Source organism: Natator depressus, chromosome 1, assembly GCF_965152275.1.
Source record: "Natator depressus isolate rNatDep1 chromosome 1, rNatDep2.hap1, whole genome shotgun sequence".
Lineage (NCBI taxonomy): Eukaryota > Metazoa > Chordata > Testudines > Cheloniidae > Natator > Natator depressus.
In genome coordinates this window covers 159,911,840-159,934,656 of record NC_134234.1, presented here as the reverse complement: position 1 = coordinate 159,934,656, position 22,817 = coordinate 159,911,840, and the positions used below count along the sequence as shown (strand labels likewise).

At 39.8% G+C, this 22,817-nt stretch overlaps 1 protein-coding gene across 3 annotated transcripts in view; it reads right to left on the bottom strand.

Moving 5' to 3' along the window:
• HLCS (holocarboxylase synthetase) overlaps positions 1-22,817 on the bottom strand; it is a 216,137-nt gene that overhangs the window by 130,117 nt on the left and 63,203 nt on the right. For all 3 annotated transcript variants that reach the window (XM_074970152.1, XM_074970147.1, XM_074970150.1), the window contains exon 6: positions 13,185-13,453. In XM_074970152.1, coding sequence (XP_074826253.1) covers positions 13,185-13,453 — 269 coding nt within the window. The remainder of the gene's footprint in view (positions 1-13,184; positions 13,454-22,817) is intronic.

Genomic DNA, 22,817 nt, shown 5'->3' with positions numbered 1-22,817 from the left:
GCCAAGAACATCCGAATTCTTGGCTTTCCTACCAGCATGCAAAGAAATGACTCTTGGCTCTATTACAAAAACTTTTGCACAATTCTTAATTACCAATATGGAGGACAGCCCTTTCTAATGTCAAATGATGCCCTGGAGTACCAATGAGCAAAAAAAAAAAAAAAAAAAAAAAAAATCAGGAGATACTGTACCTTTAGAACTGTCTTAACCAATAAAGGACAAACAGGCTACTGTTGAGGCTTGTTGGATAACAGCAGGAGGACCTGTCAAATGGAAACAGACTTCTTCTGTTCCCTGATCTAATATGCATCACCCAAAGTGGGTGCAAAATTAGAAAATCCTTCTGGAGTGAGAACATGGAAGCAGCTGTCCTGAATCCAGGAAAGGGAAGTATTAAACAGGAGAAAAAACACATTTTTCTGGGAGAAAAGACCTGCAAATAAAAAAAATACAAGCCTTGCATGTAAAATTATAAAACTGAAGAAAAATGATAATGACCCAAACAATGAGGAAGATGGCTGGATGTGAATTGGTGGTTTAAAAATCTTCAAAAGGTGCTTCCGACCCCCTCCAATAAATATGTAATTCTAGTGTTTTACAATAATCAGGTTATTTGTAGTGAAGCTGTGGCCTTGTTGGTCCCAGGGTATTAGGAGAGACAAGATGGGTGAAGTAGTGTCTTTTATTGGACCAACTTCTGTTGGATTCTTGTCTCAATAATCAAGTTATACAATCATACCCTACATGCAAGTTAAATTATTTGTAGAGTACATTCAAGAATATTAAAACTTGCTAGGGTTTTAGTAATCAGTAGTTTTTAAAATGATGTACCTCTAGACATTCAACTGCAATGTCCACTCCGTTTACACACATTTCTTTCTTACATGGTGACCTTGCCCTGTAACTCTAAAATATAACCAGCAATTATCCAGGGACCTTTCTCCCTCTTTCCATTATTATTTTGCATATATCAGATGTTCCTCTAGTTGCACTTCACTGAACATTTTATTAAGAACTCTAAAGAGAATACTAAGAATAAACTGGAGGTTTAGGGGCAATATCCAGTAAAAATGCACATTTTCGGTACATATAAAGTAAAAGTTATCCTTTTTGCCAGCCATGACATCATTTTCCTGCTCACTAACTTGAACATTTATGGAGGGGGAAAAAAGGCAATACTCTGTGAAAAGGATGAATAACTCTGTGCAATGCATAAAAAAAAATGCAGAACTTGGAACTGCAAAGTGACCAAGTCCTTTATTACGCAGAATCATGTAACTGTGGAAGACCACAGTTACAAGCAGGAATGAGACAGAGTATGGGTATATTTTAGTACTAACTAGAATTCTAGAACAGATGCTGTAGATTCAGTTCAGTGTATGAACTGGTAATCTAAGCTTTAAATTTGACTAAAGGAATCTGTCTCATGTAATTTAAAAAAACCAGTCAGAGTTAACTAGCCTTGTCTGCCCCTAAACAAGAACCCTACACTTTAACTGTCACCTTCATGACAGTTATCACTATCAAAGAGCTAGGCACTCTACAAACAGGGTAGAAGACAAAGTTGGGTTTGTGGAGTTTACAGTCTAAGGGCCTAGGTCCTGCAAGATGTCTATGGGGGAAAAGGGAGGGGAAGGTAGGAGATCAGTGGAACTATTTATGGAATGCCTTATCTACATAGACAAAGATGCTTTTTAAATCCCAGCTGAGTTTAGGCTACAACTTGACAGCTCTAATGATCTAAAACATAGCAAACTATGTCTACATGAGTGTTAAAGGAGGTTTTTAGTCATGTTAAGATGACTATTGAAAGACACACTTTTTTGCCTATGTAGGTAGAACCATAGGGAGAGCTACTGCAAGTGTCTGCAAGATTGTGCCTTAAACAGGTAAGCACAAGGGACAGGATGTGACAGAAACAGTGCACTTGTATGGCATAGTCTTGCATAGGTCATCTTAGTTCCACAATTTGTTTTACCTTCTTTTCAAGTTTTCAGTTACCTATGCGGGGAAGGCAATAGTTACAGGCTTTTGGGAATAAGTATGTTTTAGGACAGGACTTAAAGGAGGTGAGGCTAAAGGCATGATAGAGGGCAGACAGAACGGGGTCTCCATGTATTTGTAGATCACTCTTTCTCTCCCAATCTAAAAATTATCTCTTTTGAACTGCTGCTTCAGTTTCACTTCACTATCAGTTTCCCAGAAGTGTCAGCAACACATCATTGTATACACCTTTCGTTGTTGATTCTCTTTAAATAAAATAACTGCAACAGAGTTTTAAAATTAATTTCAAGTCCTAATCACCTCTCAAAATCAGAAGCACAAGTGAAGTCACAATTTGGTGAACTTCATGCTATATGAACCTAAAAGGGCATTAAAGAAAAACTCAAATGAGATCCCAGCAATGCAGAGGATTTTTTTCCCCCAGGGCTTTTTAAACCACTGAGCACTGTTTATTTTGACTTGTCATTTTAATTAAATATCCCTATTTACCAGGTATATGAGAACAATTTAGTCCTCTCTGCTCCTACACTAAAATTCACTATCCTGCTGTGTGAATAAAGTCATGTGTCCTGTCCACAGCTACTGTACCATACTGAGTGTTTTAAGCTCATTCTTCCCATTATATATGAGTGGAGTATGTCCTACAATAGCATTTTTATTAGTGATATAGATATATATATACACACACATAGATCTTTAGGCATTTAATATAGATCATATGTTGCACTTATGCACATGAAAACCAACCCTTCTACAACATAAAACATTACTGATAGCAACTATAACATTTTCAAGAATAAAACTGTAAGTTCACCACATATGCCTAATTAATATTCTAACTTTTTTTGACCAAACTACTCCAGTCAATAAAAGTGTGCTAGACCTATTTCTTTATCATTTCTTGAGTGCCCCAGGCCTGACAAATATGTCCCTACAGTACATTACTTGTATCACTGTTCCAGCTGCATCCTTAAAAATAATGAGCCCATGCTAAATCATACAATCCCACACATGCTAGTGGGGCCTGGTAGTGAAAAGGATAACCTGTTTGGGTGACTTGGTGATGGATCTTCTTGACTGACAGACAAAAACTCTGGAATGGGACTTAAATTGCAGTACTGATGATCATTATAAATTTTAATTTAATAAATAATGAAAAAAATAGTAAAAAATTTTTAAATATTTTCAAAGGATTCAGTAACATCTAATGTAAAACTATAAAAGCATTACTGATTAGTCTAAATATCTAAACAAATCTTTATTTTACAATTAGTCTAATACCCTTCAATTTAAGGTACTTAAAGGTGTATGCACACTTTGTGTGTTACTATAGTACATTTAAATTTATGCCAATGATAATACAGTGTGTATATTAATATATGTAAAACATCAATACAAGCCATCTGGAGAGCTAATGAATAATCAGGGGATTTCAAATTAAACTACAGATTTTTCCCTTAGAATCTTTAGGACAACACTGTCAAGTTCAATCTATTCACTTAAACTCCAGAATCAATTTTTCAAACTTTATGACAGGTCTAATAGTTTCCACCTGTTTCTTTTGCTTGACTTTTGACTGGCACGTTACCAGCCAGGGTGGAAATGTAGACAAAGACCTCTATTAGGCTCCGGCTGTTTCTCTACTGTGAGGTCACTCAGCCATTAAATTAGTTCCAGCCTACTTTCTCCTTCTATGTCTTAATTTTTGGTGGATATGTAGGTTCAGAGGAGTGAGAAGGAAGAAAAACTAAGGTTCAACTTGTGGAAAAGGTAAAGGAAAACCTCAAATCATCTTACATTCTGAAACTTCAACGGCATACTTGTGATCAATATTATATTAACAATTTGTCATATTTATTAATTCATCATAGTTTAATGCCTATGAAGTGACTTCTATATCACCTTTTCAGTCTACTTAGATTTAACAAATTTTAAGAGCTATCATTTCTAGAGTTTGAAACATTTATTCTAAGGATAGACACCTTTCTGCATTTGTTGCACAGCTAAAGAACTCAGGCCGCAAATAGTATTACGTAGAAGTATAATCATTGAAATAAAGGCAAGTTGAAATACTTGTGCAAAGCATTCGTTAGATCATGACAAAAAAAATCAAGAGCTTTCATCGGATAAAGTTTCTTGAAAGTGCCGAAAACCAGTATCTGCAGTTATAAAACTTGTCTGTTTATGCAAGCCTGAAATGAAACACACACTATTTTTAATGGAACTCTTAGCTTTATCAGGGTTTTCCATGGCTACTTTTTTTTTTTTTATTGCAAGCAAGGAGATCCTTTTTTCTGAGATTTCCCTTTGGCCTGGACCTCCAATAAAACCTGCTTCCAGGAACTGTTTTTTTGTTTTTGTTTTTTTGTTTCTGTTTGTTTGTTTTACTTAGGACTGATGGCTAAAAGAAAGTAATACACTACATGTTCTACTGACTTCATAATGACTCACTGGGAATCTGTGCTAAGTACAACATACACTTGATTTGTTTAGATTATGTTTTCAATTAAAGACACCAGAATAGTTCTTGAATAGACACTTGTGAATGGCTGGCTTTTAAAGCCTCAAAGCGCTTCACTGAATTGCAAGCTGCGTATGTATAAGGAATATATCACCGACCACAACAATGCTGCCACAATAATACCAGCCACACTCTTCAAAACTTATACCGTAGCTAATTAAGAAGGCAGCTTCCAGTAGGCAGAATTTAATTGCCCATACTAGAATTGGGGAGGACACCCTTCTCCAACAAAACACTATTTAATGATGAGGACTTCTGTTCTACATCTCATCTGAAAGCCAACACCTCAAATAGCATCATTGCGAAGAAAAGTCCTGTAGATCCAGTCCTGTAGACACTTAAGCATATGAGTAGTTGATTAAATTGACGATACTCATGTGGGTCAAACATTCTGTTTTCCCAATCTCCCTCATCAGTTATTCTCTTAAATCCTCCTTGGTCAACGCTATGAGTTCAGGATTACCTGAAAATCTAAGGTTATTCACTGTCCTCACAAACAAACAATGTGACTTGTCTTGTTTCATATCTCAGTGCTACAGCCATTCCATTATTGCTTCCAGTACTAACTCAAAGGTCTGCTTGTATTTAAGGGAAGAATTCTACTCCTTTGGTCCGGGATGCAACGCCCCACCTGATGGCTCTACACTCCTTCTTTACAGCAGCTCACACACTCTTGGACAAGAGGGCTACTGGCCCATTTCCACACACGAACGATTAGCATTGCTACGGCGCTGAAAGATATATCCTTACAGACTGGAGGCATTGGTGGGAAAGAGTCTAACTCATTAAGTAAAGTCAGGAGTCCATCGTACACCTGCTGCCTTGATCACTTGATCACAGGCTCAACAGGCTATTCTCTGGCTCGACCAGAATTGCCACAACCACGCACCACGCTGTGCTGGTTTCCTCCCAGCATTGCAGACAACTCCTCATATGGTGGAAGACTGTCCCCAACCTCATATCTGGAGGGAAATCTACAATACCTAGCCTCCCTTGATAGAGTGGCCATCCTCTGGTTACAGAACCTAGACATCAAGACAAAGGATAGACACAGTGACACAGAAGAAAAAGGTTTAAAAATGAACAAATCCATGAAGCTGGTTGTGATGCTGGTAAACCAAGTGCCAGCTCTGGCCAAGGCTGCAGGCGTTAGCTAAGAAATGACAAACTCATAGCTGGAAATCAAACTAGCTCACCTGTATGTTAGTTTTGTTCAAAATTGGCATTAGTCTTATAAGAATATATTTATTGTTTAGACTATGAAATGCTTGTAAGTAGCTGCATGCATTAATCTCACTTGTAATGCCTGTATGCCATGCTATAAGGAAAAATGTAAGTTTTACTTTATAACTTTGAAAATGTTTGCTCTGAACATGTGAATCCAGGCATTGGAATTGTCCCCTGCACCTATTAAGGAGGCCAATCAAGATTAAATGGGCCATTAAGAAACATCAAATTAGCCTCTTACTCCACCTTTTCATGTTCTCTGTACATATGTATATATATCTTCTTACTATATGTTCCATTCTATGCATCCGATGAAGTGGGCTGTAGCCCACGAAAGCTTATGCGCAAATAAATTTGTTCGTCTCTAAGGTGCCACAAGTACTCCTGTTTTTTTTTTTGTTTGTTTGTTTTTTTAAAAGGATTGGTGATTGGCCCTATCACGCCTTGGAAATGCTACATCCAAGAGAGCTCATCTCCTGGACTGGAAGGCCAAATGCAAAAGATAAAACAGGATCACAAGAAAAATCTGTCTGAACTCTCACAGGGCAAAAGACACTAAACTAAGGCCAGGTCTAGACTGCACACTTATTTCAGTATAACCACGTCGCTCATAGGTGTGAAAAACTCTCACCCTGAGCGATGTAGTTATATACCAACCTTAACACACCCCCACCTCTGGTACAGGTAGCACTATATCAGCAGGAGAGCTTCTCCCACTGAGATAACTATGACCTCTCATGGAGATGGAGTAACTTTGCCAATGGGAGGGCTCTCTCCCATTGATGTATAGCGTCTTCATCAAAGCACTACAGCGGAGCAGCTAAGTCAGAGATCCCTGGGAGTTACTCCTGGGTCTCCCCGGAAAGACATTTTGAATTGACAGATAGCTACAACTCTGTCACTTTTAGGATATAGATTGAAACTCATTTGTGTGTATATGTTTGCTTGCATTAACCTATATATAACACACTTATTTCTTTTTCCGAGTTAATATGCCTTTAAATAGTTCATTACAGGATTGGCTACAGGCATTATCTTTAATGTAAGACTTAGGGTGCCAATTGATCTGGGGGTAAGTGACTGGTCTTTTGGGACTGGAAGCACCCTAAATATTTAGAGATTTTCAGTGTAAATGACCATTTATAATTAAGTCCAGCTTGCCTGGGTGGCAAGATAGACTGAGAGTCTAAGGCAGAGGTGGGCAAACTACAGCCAGCCAGCCAGACTGTCCTGCCTGGCCCCTGAGCTCCCAGGCAGGGGAGGCTAGCCCCCAGTCCGTCCGTCCCCCCGCCCCGTCTCCTCCTCCCCCGCAGCAGCAGCACAGCTTGCGCCTACCCACGTCCCAGGCTTTCCAATAAGCATGTCCTGCCACTCTGAGCAGCATGGTAAGGGGGCGGGGTGAGTGGGCATTGGATAAGGGGCAGGATGTCCCACGGAGTAGTCAGGGGGTGGTTGGATGGGGCAGAGGTTTGGGGGGGGGGGGGGGGAGTCAGGAGACAGGGAGCAGGGGGAGGTTAGATAGGGGGTGGGGTCCCGGGGAGGGTCAGGGGGTCCTGGGAAGGGGGGGGGGGAGAGAGAACAGGGAGCAAGGGAGGTGGGGTCGCAGGGGAGCAGTTAGGGATGGGGGTCCCAGGAGGGGACAGTCAGGGGACAAGGAGTGGGACGGGGGGTTGGATGGGTAGGGGGGCCTGTCAGGGGGCGGGGGTGTGAATAGGGGTCGGGGCAGTCGGGGGACAGGGAGAAGGGGGGGTTGGATAGGGGGTGAGGTGCCGGGAGGGGGCAATCAGGGAACAAGGAGCTGGGGAGTTTGAATGGGTCAAGGGTTCTGAGGGGGGGCAGTCAGGGGTGGGAAGTGGGAGGGGGCGGATAGGAGGTGGGGGCCAGGCTGTTTGCGGAGGCACAGCCTTCCCTACCCAGCCCTCCATACCATTTCGCAACCCCGATGTGGCCCTCGGGCCAAAAAGTTTGCCCACCCCTGATCTAAATGGACTGTCTGTGACTCCACGGTTAAGACTGTTATCCAGGAATTCACATTTGTTACTGGACTGGTGAAATCTAATTGTAGAACATATCACTAGTTTGGGGTGTCTGACCTGTTTTTGACAGTCTGCCCTGAAACAAGCACTCATGGTTGTGAGCCACTCCAGACAGTGTGACACTGATACAAACCAGAAAGTGGCGGAAAGACTTCATTCAGTTCCATCATCGTGCTGAGCTGATATGACCAAAGACAAATGTGGGTTAACGAACACAAGCTCCCCAGGGGTCTGCAGGATCAGGACCTAAGTTTGGAATCGGAAGGAAAAGTTACATTTATTGGAATGCCCCCACCACTTCCTGCAACACCTTGATCTTTTTCTTGAAGATCTTAAATACTGACCAGGTCTGATCCTACTTAATGTGACAGCTAATGAGATCCCAACTGTAGTTTGAGCAATACAACACCTAACATTCAAAAGTGAAGATATTCCTATTGTCATTGCATCATCTGAAACAGATGTCAGTGCATATGTATAGAATCACAGAAATATAGGACTGGAAGGGACCTCGAAAAGTCATCATGTCCAGACCCCTGCACTGAGGCAGGACTCTACCTACACCATACCTGACAGGTGTTCTTAAAAACTTCCCTTGGAAGCCTATTCCAGAGCTTAACTACCCTTACAGTTAGAAAGTTTTTCCAAATATCTAACCTAAATGTCCCTTGATGCAGATTAAGCCCAGCTCTGTTCTCATCATAATAGCACTTACCATATTGGATGACTTATCAGGTCGCCCCTCAGTCTTCTTTTCCCAAGACTAAACATGCCCAGTTTTTTTTTAGCCTCTTGTCATAGGGCAGGTTTGCTAAACCTTTTATCACTTTTGCTTCTTTCCTCTGGACTCTTTCCAATTTGTCCACATCTTTCCTAAAGTATCCAGAATTGGATACAGTACTCCAGCTGATGCACTAGTGCCAAGTAAAGCAGGACAATTACTTCCTGTGTCTTACACACAACAGTCCTTTTAATACACCCCAGAATTATATTAGCCTTTTTCTACCACTGCATCATATAACAAAGTGACTCATATCCAATTTGTGACCCATTTTAATCCCTCAGATCCTTTTCAGCAGCAGTACTACCACCAGTTATTCCCTATTTTGTAGTTGTGCATTTGATTTTTCCTTCCTAGGCAAGGTACTTTGCATTTGTCTTTACTGAATTTCATCTTTCTGAATTCAGACTAATTTTCTAATTTGTCACGGTCATTTTCAATCCTGTCCTTCAAAGTACTTCAACCCTTCCCAGCTTGCTGTCATCTGCAAATTATATAAGCAACCTCTCCACTTCATTAAGTCATTAAATGAAAATACTGAAAAGTACTAGACCCAGGACTGACTGAGGTGGGACCCCACTAGACATGCCCTCCCAGTTTGAAATCCAACCATTGATTACAACTCTTTCAGTATGGTCTTTTGACAAGCTGTGCACCCAAATTACAGTAATTTCATCTAGACTGCATTTCCCTAGTTTACGTATGAGAATGTTATGTGAGACTGTGTCAAAAGCCTTTCTAATATCAAGACATATCAGGTCTATTACTTCTCCCCTATCCAGTAGGCCAGTAATCTTGTAAAAGAATGAAATTAGACTGGTTTGGTAAGATTTGTTCTTTACAAATTCATTTTGGATATTCTTATAACCCTATTATGCCCTTAAAAACTGACTGTATAATAATTTGCTCCAGTACCTTTCTATGTATCAAAGTTAGGCTATATATAATTCCCTGGGTCCTCTTTGTTCCAATGTTTAAAGACAGGCACTATGTTTGCCCTTCTCCATGAGAAGGGCCTCACCTGTCCTCCACGAGTTCTCAAAGATAACTGCTTCAGCTAGTTCCTTCAGTACCCTAAGATGAATTCCTTCAGGCCTGCCAACTTGAATAAATCTAACTTATTTAAATATTTTTTAATCTGTTCTTTCCCTATTTTGGCTTGCATTCCTCTCTCCCCTCCCCCCCCCAATGTTGTTAATATGAATTGTGTTGAGTATGTGGTCACGACTAACCTTTTTAGTGAAGACTGAAGCAAAATAGGCATTAAACACCTCAGCCTTCTCGAGGTCACCAGTTATTAGCTCTCCTTCCTTCTCCTTAAGTAGAGTACCAACACATTCCTTTGTCTTTCTCTTGCTCCTAATGTATTTAAAGAACCTCTTTCTTACACCTACCAAGATGTATAAAAGGCAGTAACTCATTTTGTACCTTAACCCGTTTTCATTTTCAGGTCATTAAAGAGCTCCTGATGAAGCCACAAGGGCCTCTTTCTAGTCTTCCTATATTTCCTTCACATCAGGATAGCTTGCAGCTGCACCTTCAATACTTTCTCCATGAGAAACCACCAGCTCTCCTGTATACCTTTATCCCTTACATCGTCTTCACATTACACCTTACCCACCAATTCTCTGAATTTGTTAAAGCCTGCTTTTTTGAAATCCACTGTCCTTATTCTGCTGCTTTCACTCCTTCCTTTCTTTCCAATAATTAAATCTATCACTTTATGATCACTTTCACACAGCTTGCCTTCTACCTTCAGATTCACAACCAATTCTCCCTGTTGGTCAGAATCAAGTTTACAATGGCTGTCCGCCAGGTTATTTCCTTCACTTTCTGAAACAAACCATTTTGCCCAACACAGACCAAGAACTTACTGGAAATTTTGTGTTTTCCGATCTTGCAGGTGTCTGGGTAGTTCAAGTCCTGCATTAGTACCATGTCTTGTGTTTTGGATATTTCTGTTATTTGTTCTAGAAATGACTCATCCACCTTCTCTTCCTGATTTGGTGGTCTACCGTAGACCCCTACCATGATATAATCCCTAATTGTTAACTGAAGTATCATGTCTTTAGTTTCTTCAGACACAATGATGATTCTGATTTCATCTTAACAGGTCGGAGTAGCTATTTCACCTGGAGTGAGTTTTTTAAAGTTATACAACAAAAGGTACTATCCCACACTAAAAATTGAAAACCAAATCCTGCATAAGATCCAGAAGAATGGACCCCTGTGTCTCTGTGGATTGCCAATGAAGTCCATGGGGATGCACACAGGTGCATGGGCTTCCACAAACAGATCCAGTTGCACGACTGGGGCCAAAATAAAAAGTTATTCTTTCTCCCAAGATTTAAGCTAACTTTTAATTAGCATGCCAAAAACAAAAAAGGAAAAAATATTCAATAGCAATATCTTTCACACTTAGTGAGAAAAATTAACGGGTTTTGTCTCCGTCTTAATAAGGAATTGTTTCATTAAATTAAATTAGTTAATACAATTAATAGTTTAATTAAAATAATTTAGCTGAACAGCGTTAAAGCTTTCAAATTTTCAAAACTTGCTTCTGAGTTTTTCTAGCTTATTGTGGATTTCTGGATAAATTAAGAAACTTTGTAAATCCTATTTATGAATCAGATTAAAGTATATTTCAGGAAAAATGTATTAAATTCATGGGTTAAAAAAAATCCCTTGATCTATTACTATTAAATTCCACAGAAAAGACTGCTAGTATTTAATGAACACTGTCAACTAGCTATTTAAGCATAAAATTTGAACTACTATAAAATTATTCTAATACAGACTCATTCTTGTTAAAATACGGTGGGTTTTTTTTTAAACCAAATCCACCTATTCCCTTTCCAAGAAAATATACTCTAAATTCAGTTTATATAAGACCTACAGTTTGGGCTCTATAGCCGAAGAACAACAGCTCTTCTTGCTGATTAATTAATGAACTGTGACCACAGCTAAGATGACTTAACTGATTGCATATCTGGCCAACTGTGCCACATCACCACATGGAGGGCGTGGGGAGGAGGTATTTCTTCAACCATCTGAATAGTTTGTGCTCTGAAATATTACAATTATAGTCCTTGTAAATGGTAGCCTAGCTAGAGTAACTATCGGGTCTAGTGTTATTCATGTACTTTTCTAATCCTGTTTTAAATCTCAATGAACTATTTTCCTCAACTGACATCCTGCATAGGTGTTACCAAAGTCATTTATGTGTTGCTTAAAAGTATTTTTAAACTCTAATGAATGTTTGGGGGGAAAAAGGAAATCTGACAGTGAAATATTCATATAACTTAAAAGGGTATTAAATAGAACCTAAAAAATTATATAATATTACAAAGAAATAAATTACTTTTTAAATAAGAAAACTTGTTTTTTATTTTATCAACTAGGTTTAGAAAAATCCCGAGGGTCTTCTATATCTGCTTATGCCTTCACAAAACATTACAATTAACGTTTTGCTACAGGAGAAACAATAGTGAAGTCCTATTATCAACAAAGTAATTGGTACAATAAGTTTTCCTTCTCAAAGACATCTAAATACTTGTAAGGCCTCCATTACCATAGAATCGAGCGTTTCTTAAGTATTTACAAATAAACAATCAATCAGTCTCTTTCCTTCTTACTTTTCAGTCAGTAGGAGAAATAGCTCACGTGTATTGTGACAAAGTTCCTCCTCTACCTTGGTGGGTACTGCGCTTATTGGCAGATTTGCTCACCTCAGAGGTTCATGGCAGCCCTCAGTTTGGCCACTTTCGTGGCTCAAATCTGCCGTTCACTCAGTTAGCCTCATCACTAGCCAGCATGGGGAAAGAAGAAGAACAATCCCCGCAGTCTCTGCTGATCCACCTAGTGGATCGGAGAAACAGGCCAGAGACCTTCCCTTCTGGTGAAACCCACAGTCCAGTTCAACTCCTCCGGTATCAAGTAGGGAGTTGGGGGGATGGGGGGAACCCGGGACCGCCCTCTACTCCGGGTTCCAGCCCAGGGCCCTGTGGGTTGCAGCTGTCCACAGTGGCTCCTGTAACAGCGTGACAGCTACAACTCCCTGGACTACTTCCCCATGGCCTCCTCCCAACACCTTCTTTATTCTCACCACAGGACCTTCTCCAGATGTCTGATAATGCTTGTACTTGTCAGTCTTCCAGTAGTACACCTTCTCACTCTCAGCCTCTTGCGCTTCTTGCTCCCAGCTCCTCACACGCACGCCACAAACTCAAGTGAGCTCCTTTTTAAACCCAGGTGCCCTGATTAGCCTGCCTGTCTTAATTAATTCTGGCAACTTCTTGATTGGCTGCAGGTGTTCTAATCAGCCTGTCTGCCTTAATTGTTTCCAGAAAGTTCCTGATTGTTCTGGAACCTTCCCTGTTACCTTACCCAGTGAAAAGGGACCTACTTAACCTGGGGCTAATATATCTGCCTTCTATCACTCTCCTGTAGCCATCTGGCCTGACCCTGTCACAATACATAGAGGTTATTGAGCAAAAGCTAAGTCAAAGAGAAAAGTTTTCAACTTCATTCTGTACATTGTATGGTTAGTGTATTTCATTATATGTGAATCACAATTCAAAATGTTTATCTGAGACGGTCTACACAAGCACCTTACCCATCAAGAAGATTCATTGTTGTTGATGTGACTTCAGCAAATAGAACAATCTTGCCAAGCTTCTTTGTTTGCAGATTCTGTTGATATGTCTGCAGGCTGAAGTGTTCAGATGAGAAGCCTCCCACAGTGACGACTGGTATGAGAGATGGCATTATCTCAATTTCCGGCTTGTAAGATGAGACAAACTTAAGGGTCATTTTGCTGGATTTTATTAATCCTTCAACATCTACTTTTTTTCCAAGCCACTTCAGAAAAGCAATATGATTTTCCTGTGGAGAGGAAAATGAGAGAAATATGCACAACTGCACATTAATGCACACACACTTTCTTCTGAGAATATCTATATCAAAAGGGTCACTCCTACAGGAGTACGGAAAAACTAGCTTACATTTTCTAGGCTTTCCCTCCCTAGGATCAGCCTGATCTGCCCTGGTCTGGCGCCTGCTTGTCACTTCCTTGACCTGCAACCCAACCCCCTTTGCAGCTTCCTGGCCTCTGCTGATGACTCTGTGCAGACATTCTTTGCCTCACCCACTCAAGTATGGAACCAATCTAAAACACATGGATACTCCCACACTGAGTGGGCGATTTGGCACACTAACCACTTAGGCTTCTGTGCTACAGGTCATATGACTCAGAGTTATGACAGACTTTACTGAGAACGTTGCAACAACTTAGTAAAAAGCACTTCCATAATGGTGAATGATTCCTCAGTAGAAGGCTGGAAGAAGAGGTTGTGACTACTGATAAGTTTGGACCTAAATCTTGCTAAATCCAACCTGGATAAGGCCTTATTTGAACTGTCCAGGGTAACTGGAGGGGGTAACTTTGAGCAGGGGATTGGACTAGACGACCTCCTGAGGTCTCTTCCAACCCTGATACTCTATGATTCTATGAACTAAGGAACTAGCTAAAACAGATTAACAAAGAAGCCAGCAAGACGTTATAAAAGCATTTGCCTAATTAAGAGAATTCTGCTCTGTTGTCACAGCTCATGATGCTGTTTATATAGATTTGTGAATTAAAATTTTTTCAAACAGGACACAAGTAGTATAAAGTATAAGCACACACTCATCCCAGAGCCTCCTATATGCTCAGCTCTCTTCCTTTTGTTACAGAGCTTTAGCAATGTGAAATAAATTATACTGAAGACAAAATTAAGGAGATGGGTGATTGGGACCACATGGGTCCTGTGAGATATCCTGACAGCAACTCCACATTAATAAAACTTTTTGGATTTATCTAATGCTATTGTAGAGGAATTTATATGAAATGTTTCCCCATCTCTTTAAAACACCTACTATTATTAAACAGCCAAAGAAAAGAAGATGCTGGGACTTTTCCAAATCTAGGCCAAGTACAAGGAGCAAAAAGTCAGTCACCTGCACACACAAAAACTGTCTTTTTGCTGTATTTTTCTCCACTCATTTTATTAAATATGAATCTAAACTGGACTAGATATCTATTAATCAGCTAGGAACAGAAGATAAAATGGAAGTAGCTATATCACAGGTAAACCAGTCGGCAACATACTGAAGTGAAGACAGGAAAGGAAGTAAAAGCTACTGATGAACTGATTAAAGAAAATGGTAACTTGTAAGCAATTTTCCAAGTGTTCAAATCCTCTATACATAACACATTTCTGGTGCACCAGGGAAAGGAGGAGCTACAGATCTGAAACTTGTGGACAAATGACTCCCCAAGACATTAAATAATGAGCATAATAACCCAATTTATACAAATGAGCAGATTCAAAACTAAGCCTACTTACTTGTTCAGTCCCAGCAAACTCTCCTGTCATGCTATCCATCCTGAGACACAAGAATTAACACTGAGAAAAATCACACGCTATTTACTAACAAAAATGCTTAAGTATTCGTTTTTCTTGCTCTGATCTTTTCTAAACGGAAAGCGCTTGCAAAGTTAGCAAAGTTTAAAAGCACACAGATCTGTCGTAACTAGGTATGTATAGAGGTGACAGATATCAATCTCTAGGTACTTTTGCAGACCCCATTACTGCAGTATTTCAGTGCCTCAAACATTTATTAAGTTATCTTCACAGCACCTTTCTGAGCTAAAACTGAACTCCGATTGGCCTGAGACCCAGTCCAGAGTCTTAACTGCAGGACAATTAATACATGTCTGGCTATGACACATGCTTACTTCCCACTAATTCTTCTCCCAAGGAATTAATCTAACATTCCAAATACCACCATCTATTTAAAAAAATAATAGTGGATCTGTTTCCACCCTCAAGCTATGGAATTTCTTCCCCAAAATTTACATCTGCTCAAATCTCAGGATGGACCATTCTTTCCTGTGCAAGCTACAGCTTTTTCTATATATTAAAGTCATGATTTTGAAGTCCATTATCTTGAAATCCTGTACTGCAAGAAAAATTTGAGTTTATTCTATGCAGTAAGGAAAATTTGTTTCCCCAATGGGACTCAGCACTAGCTTCTAGCCACAAAAGGTCCTGAGACAACAGGCTTTAAATAGTGACACGTTTAGGTCCAGAAATGCTACTTTGTCATTTTTAGATTTTTTGCAGCTCCTCTAAACTCTGCCCACTGAGCTTCAAGACAACGAAGGCACCTGACTTTACAGATGGAAGAATACAAAAACAGTTCCAATAACGTTTTTCAAACTCTCTCAAATGCTTAGCTTTTGCATATACACAGATAATGATGAAGTGGCATAAAAGTTTTTAGCAGTGCTTCTTCGGGCTGATCTTTGTGATGCACTTATGACTTCACTTAAAGTAATATGTAGTACTCCCAAACTCCTGCTGATAAAGTCTTATATGCCATTACCATGTGTTACATGTAGTAACCTATTATCTGTTACTAATACTTAGCTTTAATTTCTTACAAACAGATGTAATTTTAGATCGCATTCTAGACATCTATCAAGGCTGATTCCCCACTCTGGCACTTTGAGTGCAGAAGGTGGGGGCCTGCAAGGATGCTAAAAATTAATACTGGCCACTCCAGGCTTGTATTAAACTCCCAAAGTTAAAACTTTTGTATGACCTTGGATGGGAAGATGCTGCTACCACCTAAATGCAAAACCCCTTTGAGAACCCAGGAATGCACACTTGGCAATTCCTTCCTGTGGGGTACCCTCGAGCCCTTTCACCCCCGCCCCTCCATGGAAGGCCTGAGAAAGAAAAACAAAGGAAATCAGCTGTTGCCACCAGCTAATTAAACAACATGTGCACAAACCTCTTAGGACACAAAAATCCAACCCTGTTCTTAAAAAAGGTAAATTTTATTAAAAACAAAAAGAAAGAAAATACATCGGGAAACTCAGGCTGCTGCTAGATTTAAAAAACCACTTATAAGGATTAAGCATCAAAAATAGTTTTCTAGAGGTCCAGCTTAAAGGTTACCAGCAAAACAAAAGCACCTGGGGTTAGCACAGAGGAACCCACAAGCCACAAAGAAATAGAAAGAGATAAACCTAACCGTGTCTTCCTAGACATTTCCTGATCTACTTACATATCTGAGTTTTCAAATGAGTACTTTCTAGGTATGATACTGATGATTTTTCATACCTGGCCCCAAGCTTCTTACAGCATAGTTGCTTCCTGTCTGCTTCTCCCCGAGAACAGACAGACAGACAAAGGGGAAGTTTTTTCCTCAATTTTAAAAACTTCTAGCCTTCCCATTGGCTTTTGGTCAGGTGCCCACTCCCTTCCTTTTACCTATGCAGAGCAGGGTGACTTTTTAACCCTCTACAGGTAAAGAAAGTAGAGAACAGCTACTAAGAGGGATTTTATAGCTAACTCGCTGGCTGGATATCCATAAAAGGGAACTATCCCCCACCCCTTCCATTTATCACAAAACCCAAGGAAAATATTCACCTTAATATAAGTATCAAAATCACAACTCAGAAAAAATATTTCCAACTCACACTGAGCAAGGGTGTATAGGGTTAGACCTTAAATTCTTAACATACTTACAGTACGATTACATTTCTAGCTAGCTACTCAAAGTGACTGATATTAGTTGCCATAAATCCCTGCACACTTTTCATAGCATCTCAATCTTTACAAAAAAGAATCCTTGAATTTACACAGCTGCAACAGCGTATTACTCCATGTACTCCACAGAATATGTATGTGACCCTCAAGAACCTCCTAATGCCGAGACAAGGAGGTGCATAGGGGTTACAGAAATCTCTTGAGTCTAGCATTTATATTCAAACTCATCAAAGAGTATCATGTGAGGTCTTCAATAAAAGCCTGTGTCACTCTGATCATCAATATCACGAAATGTATGTACAGATACTATGTAAGGAGTTATGCAAATATACTGAAAATATGTTGGTAAAGTCTGTGTTTAGGGACTGGGTCACCAGCAAAGGTGAAAAACAGGTTCTGTCAGGCAAGAAACGTTTATCTATCTGGCTGTTTAGATGTAAATTAAGTATTATATAGTTCACAGAGGGTCACCACTCACCAGTCTAAACCGAATACACATGAAATATTTTGTGTACTTCAAACAAAGAAACTAACAGGAAGAAAAGAAACCAGTGTGAGCGTGGGGGGAATCCTATCTTGCGGTGCACTTCAAAAGGTTTGCTCTACTATATTTGGGAGACAATGATGACATCCTATCACGTTTCACCAAAAAAGTAAATGGACAGCTAGTTTACTGCATGAAAATGGGGTCTCAACCAGGCCAGGGGACTTAGGCTGAGATAAGTTTCTTTAGACAGAAGGTTAGCCTGTTAGTTAAGTCGAGTCTGTAGAAAGCATCTTATGATTTTGTTATATATGTAACCATTTGTTTTGAGTACTCTTACCCACTATCACTTGAATCTCTATTCTTGTTTTCACTGTAAATATATCTAAATGCTGCAGTGTTAAGCAAAGTGCAGATCCTGCACTGAATCTTACAAGCTGGTGTGTACTGTTCCTTTGGGAACAGCAAGCCTGGTAATGCTGTGAGTGTTCAGTGGATAAAGGGCTAGACACTATAGGAAATGGCTGGAAGGCTCAGGGGATTGGTTTATATCTATCCCTAGCGTTACAGGTGGAGCGAGGCCTGGAAAGTAGCACTTGTGCTCCCAGAGACTAGTGGTTTCAGGGAGTTGATCCACATCAAGCACAGACAAGACTACTTCATGCTAAGATTAGGTGGTGGTGAAGTGCCTCACAACCCTGGGTACCCCCAGGGAGCACCACACTGTCATACACTTTCTACCTATTTGAAGAGAGTGTATTCAAGGTATTTTTTCATAATTTCTAGGTTATTTTTTAAAACCAGGCTCACTGTTTAAAACTACATGCAGCAATTCTAAAGCCACAACTGTTCTAATTTATCTTCTCATCCATGCACACAAACCTCTTAAATTATAGAACTGACTGTTCGTAACGTGCTGTTGCTTATTTTGTCACATATATAGAGCAAAATAGGATTGAAACGTTTGCTTTCAAATATAACACACAATCTTTTGGGAGTTTTGTAAAGAGAAGCAATAAGCTTTAGCAACTTTTTCGGCCTACTGACTACAGTCAAAAGGCAAACGTATCTCCAGAGATGTATACCATTCTGTAGCAGCCACTGGTGGCCATTTAAATGAAAGGTATTGGTTCTATTGTTGAAATATCTGAACTTACATTCCTCTGGGACCAGATCAGATGTGCTGTGTAAAGCATGAAATTGTGGGACAAGGTAAGATACTACTTAAAATTCCTTGCAAACACTTACATTGAACTGCAGTTCATGATGGAAAGGACTCCAAAACACGTACTTGCGGATCTACATGTTAAATGAGCACGTATGCAATAAACAGCAGTTGCATATTATATATTTTCCAATTAACACATTTGGACACAAACAGCTACCGCTACTTGCACATGCCATCATACCAAAATTCTATTTACCTCCTAATTTGGAAGCAGACACTTGGCAAACACCTTGTTAAATGCTCTATTAAACATATAGGTAGACGATATCTTTACACAGATACCAATTCATCCGAAAGTTGGTAGAACATCTCCCAACAAGGTAGCAGATTAGGCAGAAAGAATTTAAATTTAAGGCAATATTAAATTCTGCTCCTACACACACACACACACACACACACACACACACACAAAATCACATTTGATATTTACATTCTCAAAAATAAAGTCTCCTTTCCCTCTTCTTGCTTAAAATAAAGTTGATAGGAGGGAAAAGATGGGAAGTTCATCAGTTCCACTGTATAAACTTATGACAAGAATCCTAACCAGTTCTTCACAGTTCAGATTCTCTGAGCCAGCCAACTACAAGAATTAACCCCCCCATCATAAATATTAATACAATTAAAAATGTGTGTTGTTTTATAGGTTAATACTGTACAAAATAGTAATCAGAAGTATGAAGGTAATGATAAACCATTCAACAAATTTCAAACACCTGATTTTTCTGGATAACTAACGAATATCCTTTCAAAATGTTACCTTTTAAAATGTCAGTTTAAGGATGTAGTAACATAGATTGATGAAACAACCTAAAATGATAACACAGTGATAAAGAGACTCATAAATAATTGAATATTTGATAACAGTATATATTACTACATAAAAAAACTTTGGGGGAAGTAGTTAGGGTAACATAGCTGACACAAATCACGAAAGCTTAGAAATGGACAGTTGAGCCACCTAAGAGTACTCTCAACTTCTTCACTCATAAGCACACACCTTACCATTACGATTGTGTACAGACAGGTAGTTAAAGGGGGAGATGGAAGACTGACATCCCTGGGGGAAAAAGGAGCAGAGTTAAGATTGCAGTGGTAATGGTAAAAAGAAAAAAGGAGGATTTGTAGCACCTTAGAGACTAACCAATTTATTTGAGCATGAGCTTTCATGAGCTACAGCTCACTTCATCGGATGCATACTGTGGAAATTGCAGAAGACATTATATACACAGACACCATGAAACAATACCTCCTCCCACCCCACTCTCCTGCTGGTAATAGCTTATCTAAAGTGATCATCAAGTTGGGCCATTTCCAGCACAAATCCAGGTTTTCTCACCCTCCGCGCCCCCACAGACAAACTCACTCTCTTGCTGGTAATAGCCCATCCAAAGTGACCACTCTCTTCACAATGTGTATGATAATCAAGGTGGGCCATTTCCTGCAGAAATCCAGGTTCTCTCACCCCCTCCAAAAACCACACACACTAACTCACTCTCCTGCTGGTAATAGCCTATCCAAAGTGACCACTCTCCTTACAACCTGCATGAAAATCAAGGTGGGCCATTTCCAGCACAAATACAGGTTTTCTCACTCCCCCACCTCCATACACACACAAACTCACTCTCCTGCTGGCAATAGCTCATCCAAACTGACCACTCTCCCCACAATGTGCATGACAATCAAGGTGGGCCACTTCCAGCATAAATCCAAGTTTAACCAGAACGTCGGGGGGGGGGGAGGGGAGTAGGAAAAAACAAGGGGAAATAGGCTACCTTGCATAATGACTTAGCCACTCCCAGTCTCTATTTAAGCCTAAATTAATAGTATCCAATTTGCAAATGAATTCCAATTCAGCAGTTTCTCGCTGGACTCTGGATTTGAAGTTTTTTTGTTGTAAGATAGCGACCTTCATGTCTCTGATTGCGTGACCAGAGAGATTGAAGTGTTCTCCGACTGGTTTATGAATGTTATAATTCTTGACATCTGATTTGTGTCCATTTATTCTTTTACGTAGAGACTGTCCAGTTTGACCAATGTACATGGCAGAGGGGCATTGCTGGCACATGATGGCATATATCACATTGGTGGATGTGCAGGTGAACGAGCCTCTGATAGTGTGGCTGATGTTATTAGGCCCTGTGATGGTGTCCCCTGAATAGATATGTGGGCACAGTTGGCAACGGGCTTTGTTGCAAGGATAGGTTCCTGGGTTAGTGGTTCTGTTGTGTGATATGTGGTTGTTGGTGAGTATTCGCTTCAGGTTGGGGGGTTGTCTGTAGGCAAGGACTGGCCTGTCTCCCAAGAGAAAACCTGGATTTGTGCTGGAAATGGCCCACCTTGATTATCATACACATTGTGAAGAGAGTGGTCACTTTGGATGGGCTATTACCAGCAAGAGAGTGAGTTTGTCTGTGGGGGAGCGGAGGGTGAGAAAACCTGGATTTGTGCTGGAAATGGCCCAACTTGATGATCACTTTAGATAAGCTATTACCAGCAGGCGAGTGGGGTGGGAGGAGTATTGTTTCATGGTGTCTGTGTGTATAATGTCTTCTGCAATTTCCACAGTATGCATCCGATGAAGTGAGCTGTAGCTCATGAAAGCTCATGCTCAAATAAATTGGTTAGTCTCTAAGGTGCCACAAATCCTCCTTTTCTTTTTGCGAATACAGACTAACACGGCTGTTACTCTGAAACCAGTGGTAATTGTGAGTGTGCGGGAGGAGGAATAAAAGGTGGTTTAACTTTTCATTTCCACACTTTTGAGACTTTGTGTCAGGTCTGCTGTATGTGCAGCAACTCTAATTTCTTCATAATGGAGTTTTCTGTGTATTAATTTCCTAGGTTTCTTTTCAATGCCTATAGGATGTTGGGACTGAACAAGGAGGAAAGGGAGACACACGAGAAGGACAGAAATGCAGCTGCATGTGAACCCTTTTCTGTTGTAGGATAAAATGATAGAAAATTATAGCTTCTGAGCAACAAAGTTTTATATGCACTTTATGTGAAAGTTTTATGTGGGCCCCATGAACCAATGAGACTTATGCACACAGCACATACAAACTTCAAGTTATAATGGCTTTAAAAGCTCCTAAAACTAAGATTTTTTTAAAGTACCTGTTGCAACCAGATATAGTTGGGAGCCACTCCTACCAAGTTGTGTGAAGCTATAGACAATTTTTAAAAACAATATCCATTGTCAAAGGAACGTAGGACTGTCAAGGCAAAATTTCAGCCAGAAACACATTCATACGGCTACCTAATAAAAATTTATGAGAAGAAACCAAACAAAAAACTACACAGAAGATTCAAACGTCACAAAAATGAATAGAAATTTCACATCAACTGGCCACCTATATTTGGAGAAAAAACAGGAAGTTAGGTTTGTGTTCTAACATAGACTTCAAATATGGCATAAATTCCTAACTGTTGAACTACCAGATGCCTCAATAATATGCATATAATAAATCATGTTAGGTGCTGCTTCATGGTAAGCAAAGCCAAGTATCCACTTCATGAACTACCTATACCATATAGCTATGGTATGCCATAAGCCTTTCCAAAGGACCTAAGTGGCAAGTCAATGTCTTGATTTCACAACTAATGATTTCTGTTTCTTTTTCAGAGAGCATATCTGCTTCTAATTTGATATTTGCTTCACTGTATCTTTCAACATGGTCTCTCTCTCATGCTGAAATGCTCATTTCCCAGAAAACACAGGTATTGACCTTAGACTGAACAGATTTCTGAAACTGGTCTCTTATATCACTTACGCATACTTGCCTCATTGTAAATAACTAGATTACCTGTGCTACAGTCAAAACAATACAGTTGCCAGGCAACTAGTTATGCATGAGTCAGAAAATCAATAAAATGAAATGTGATGCGTTTGTGGATAATTTATAAGCTTTATAAACACAATTTATACATTATATAAAA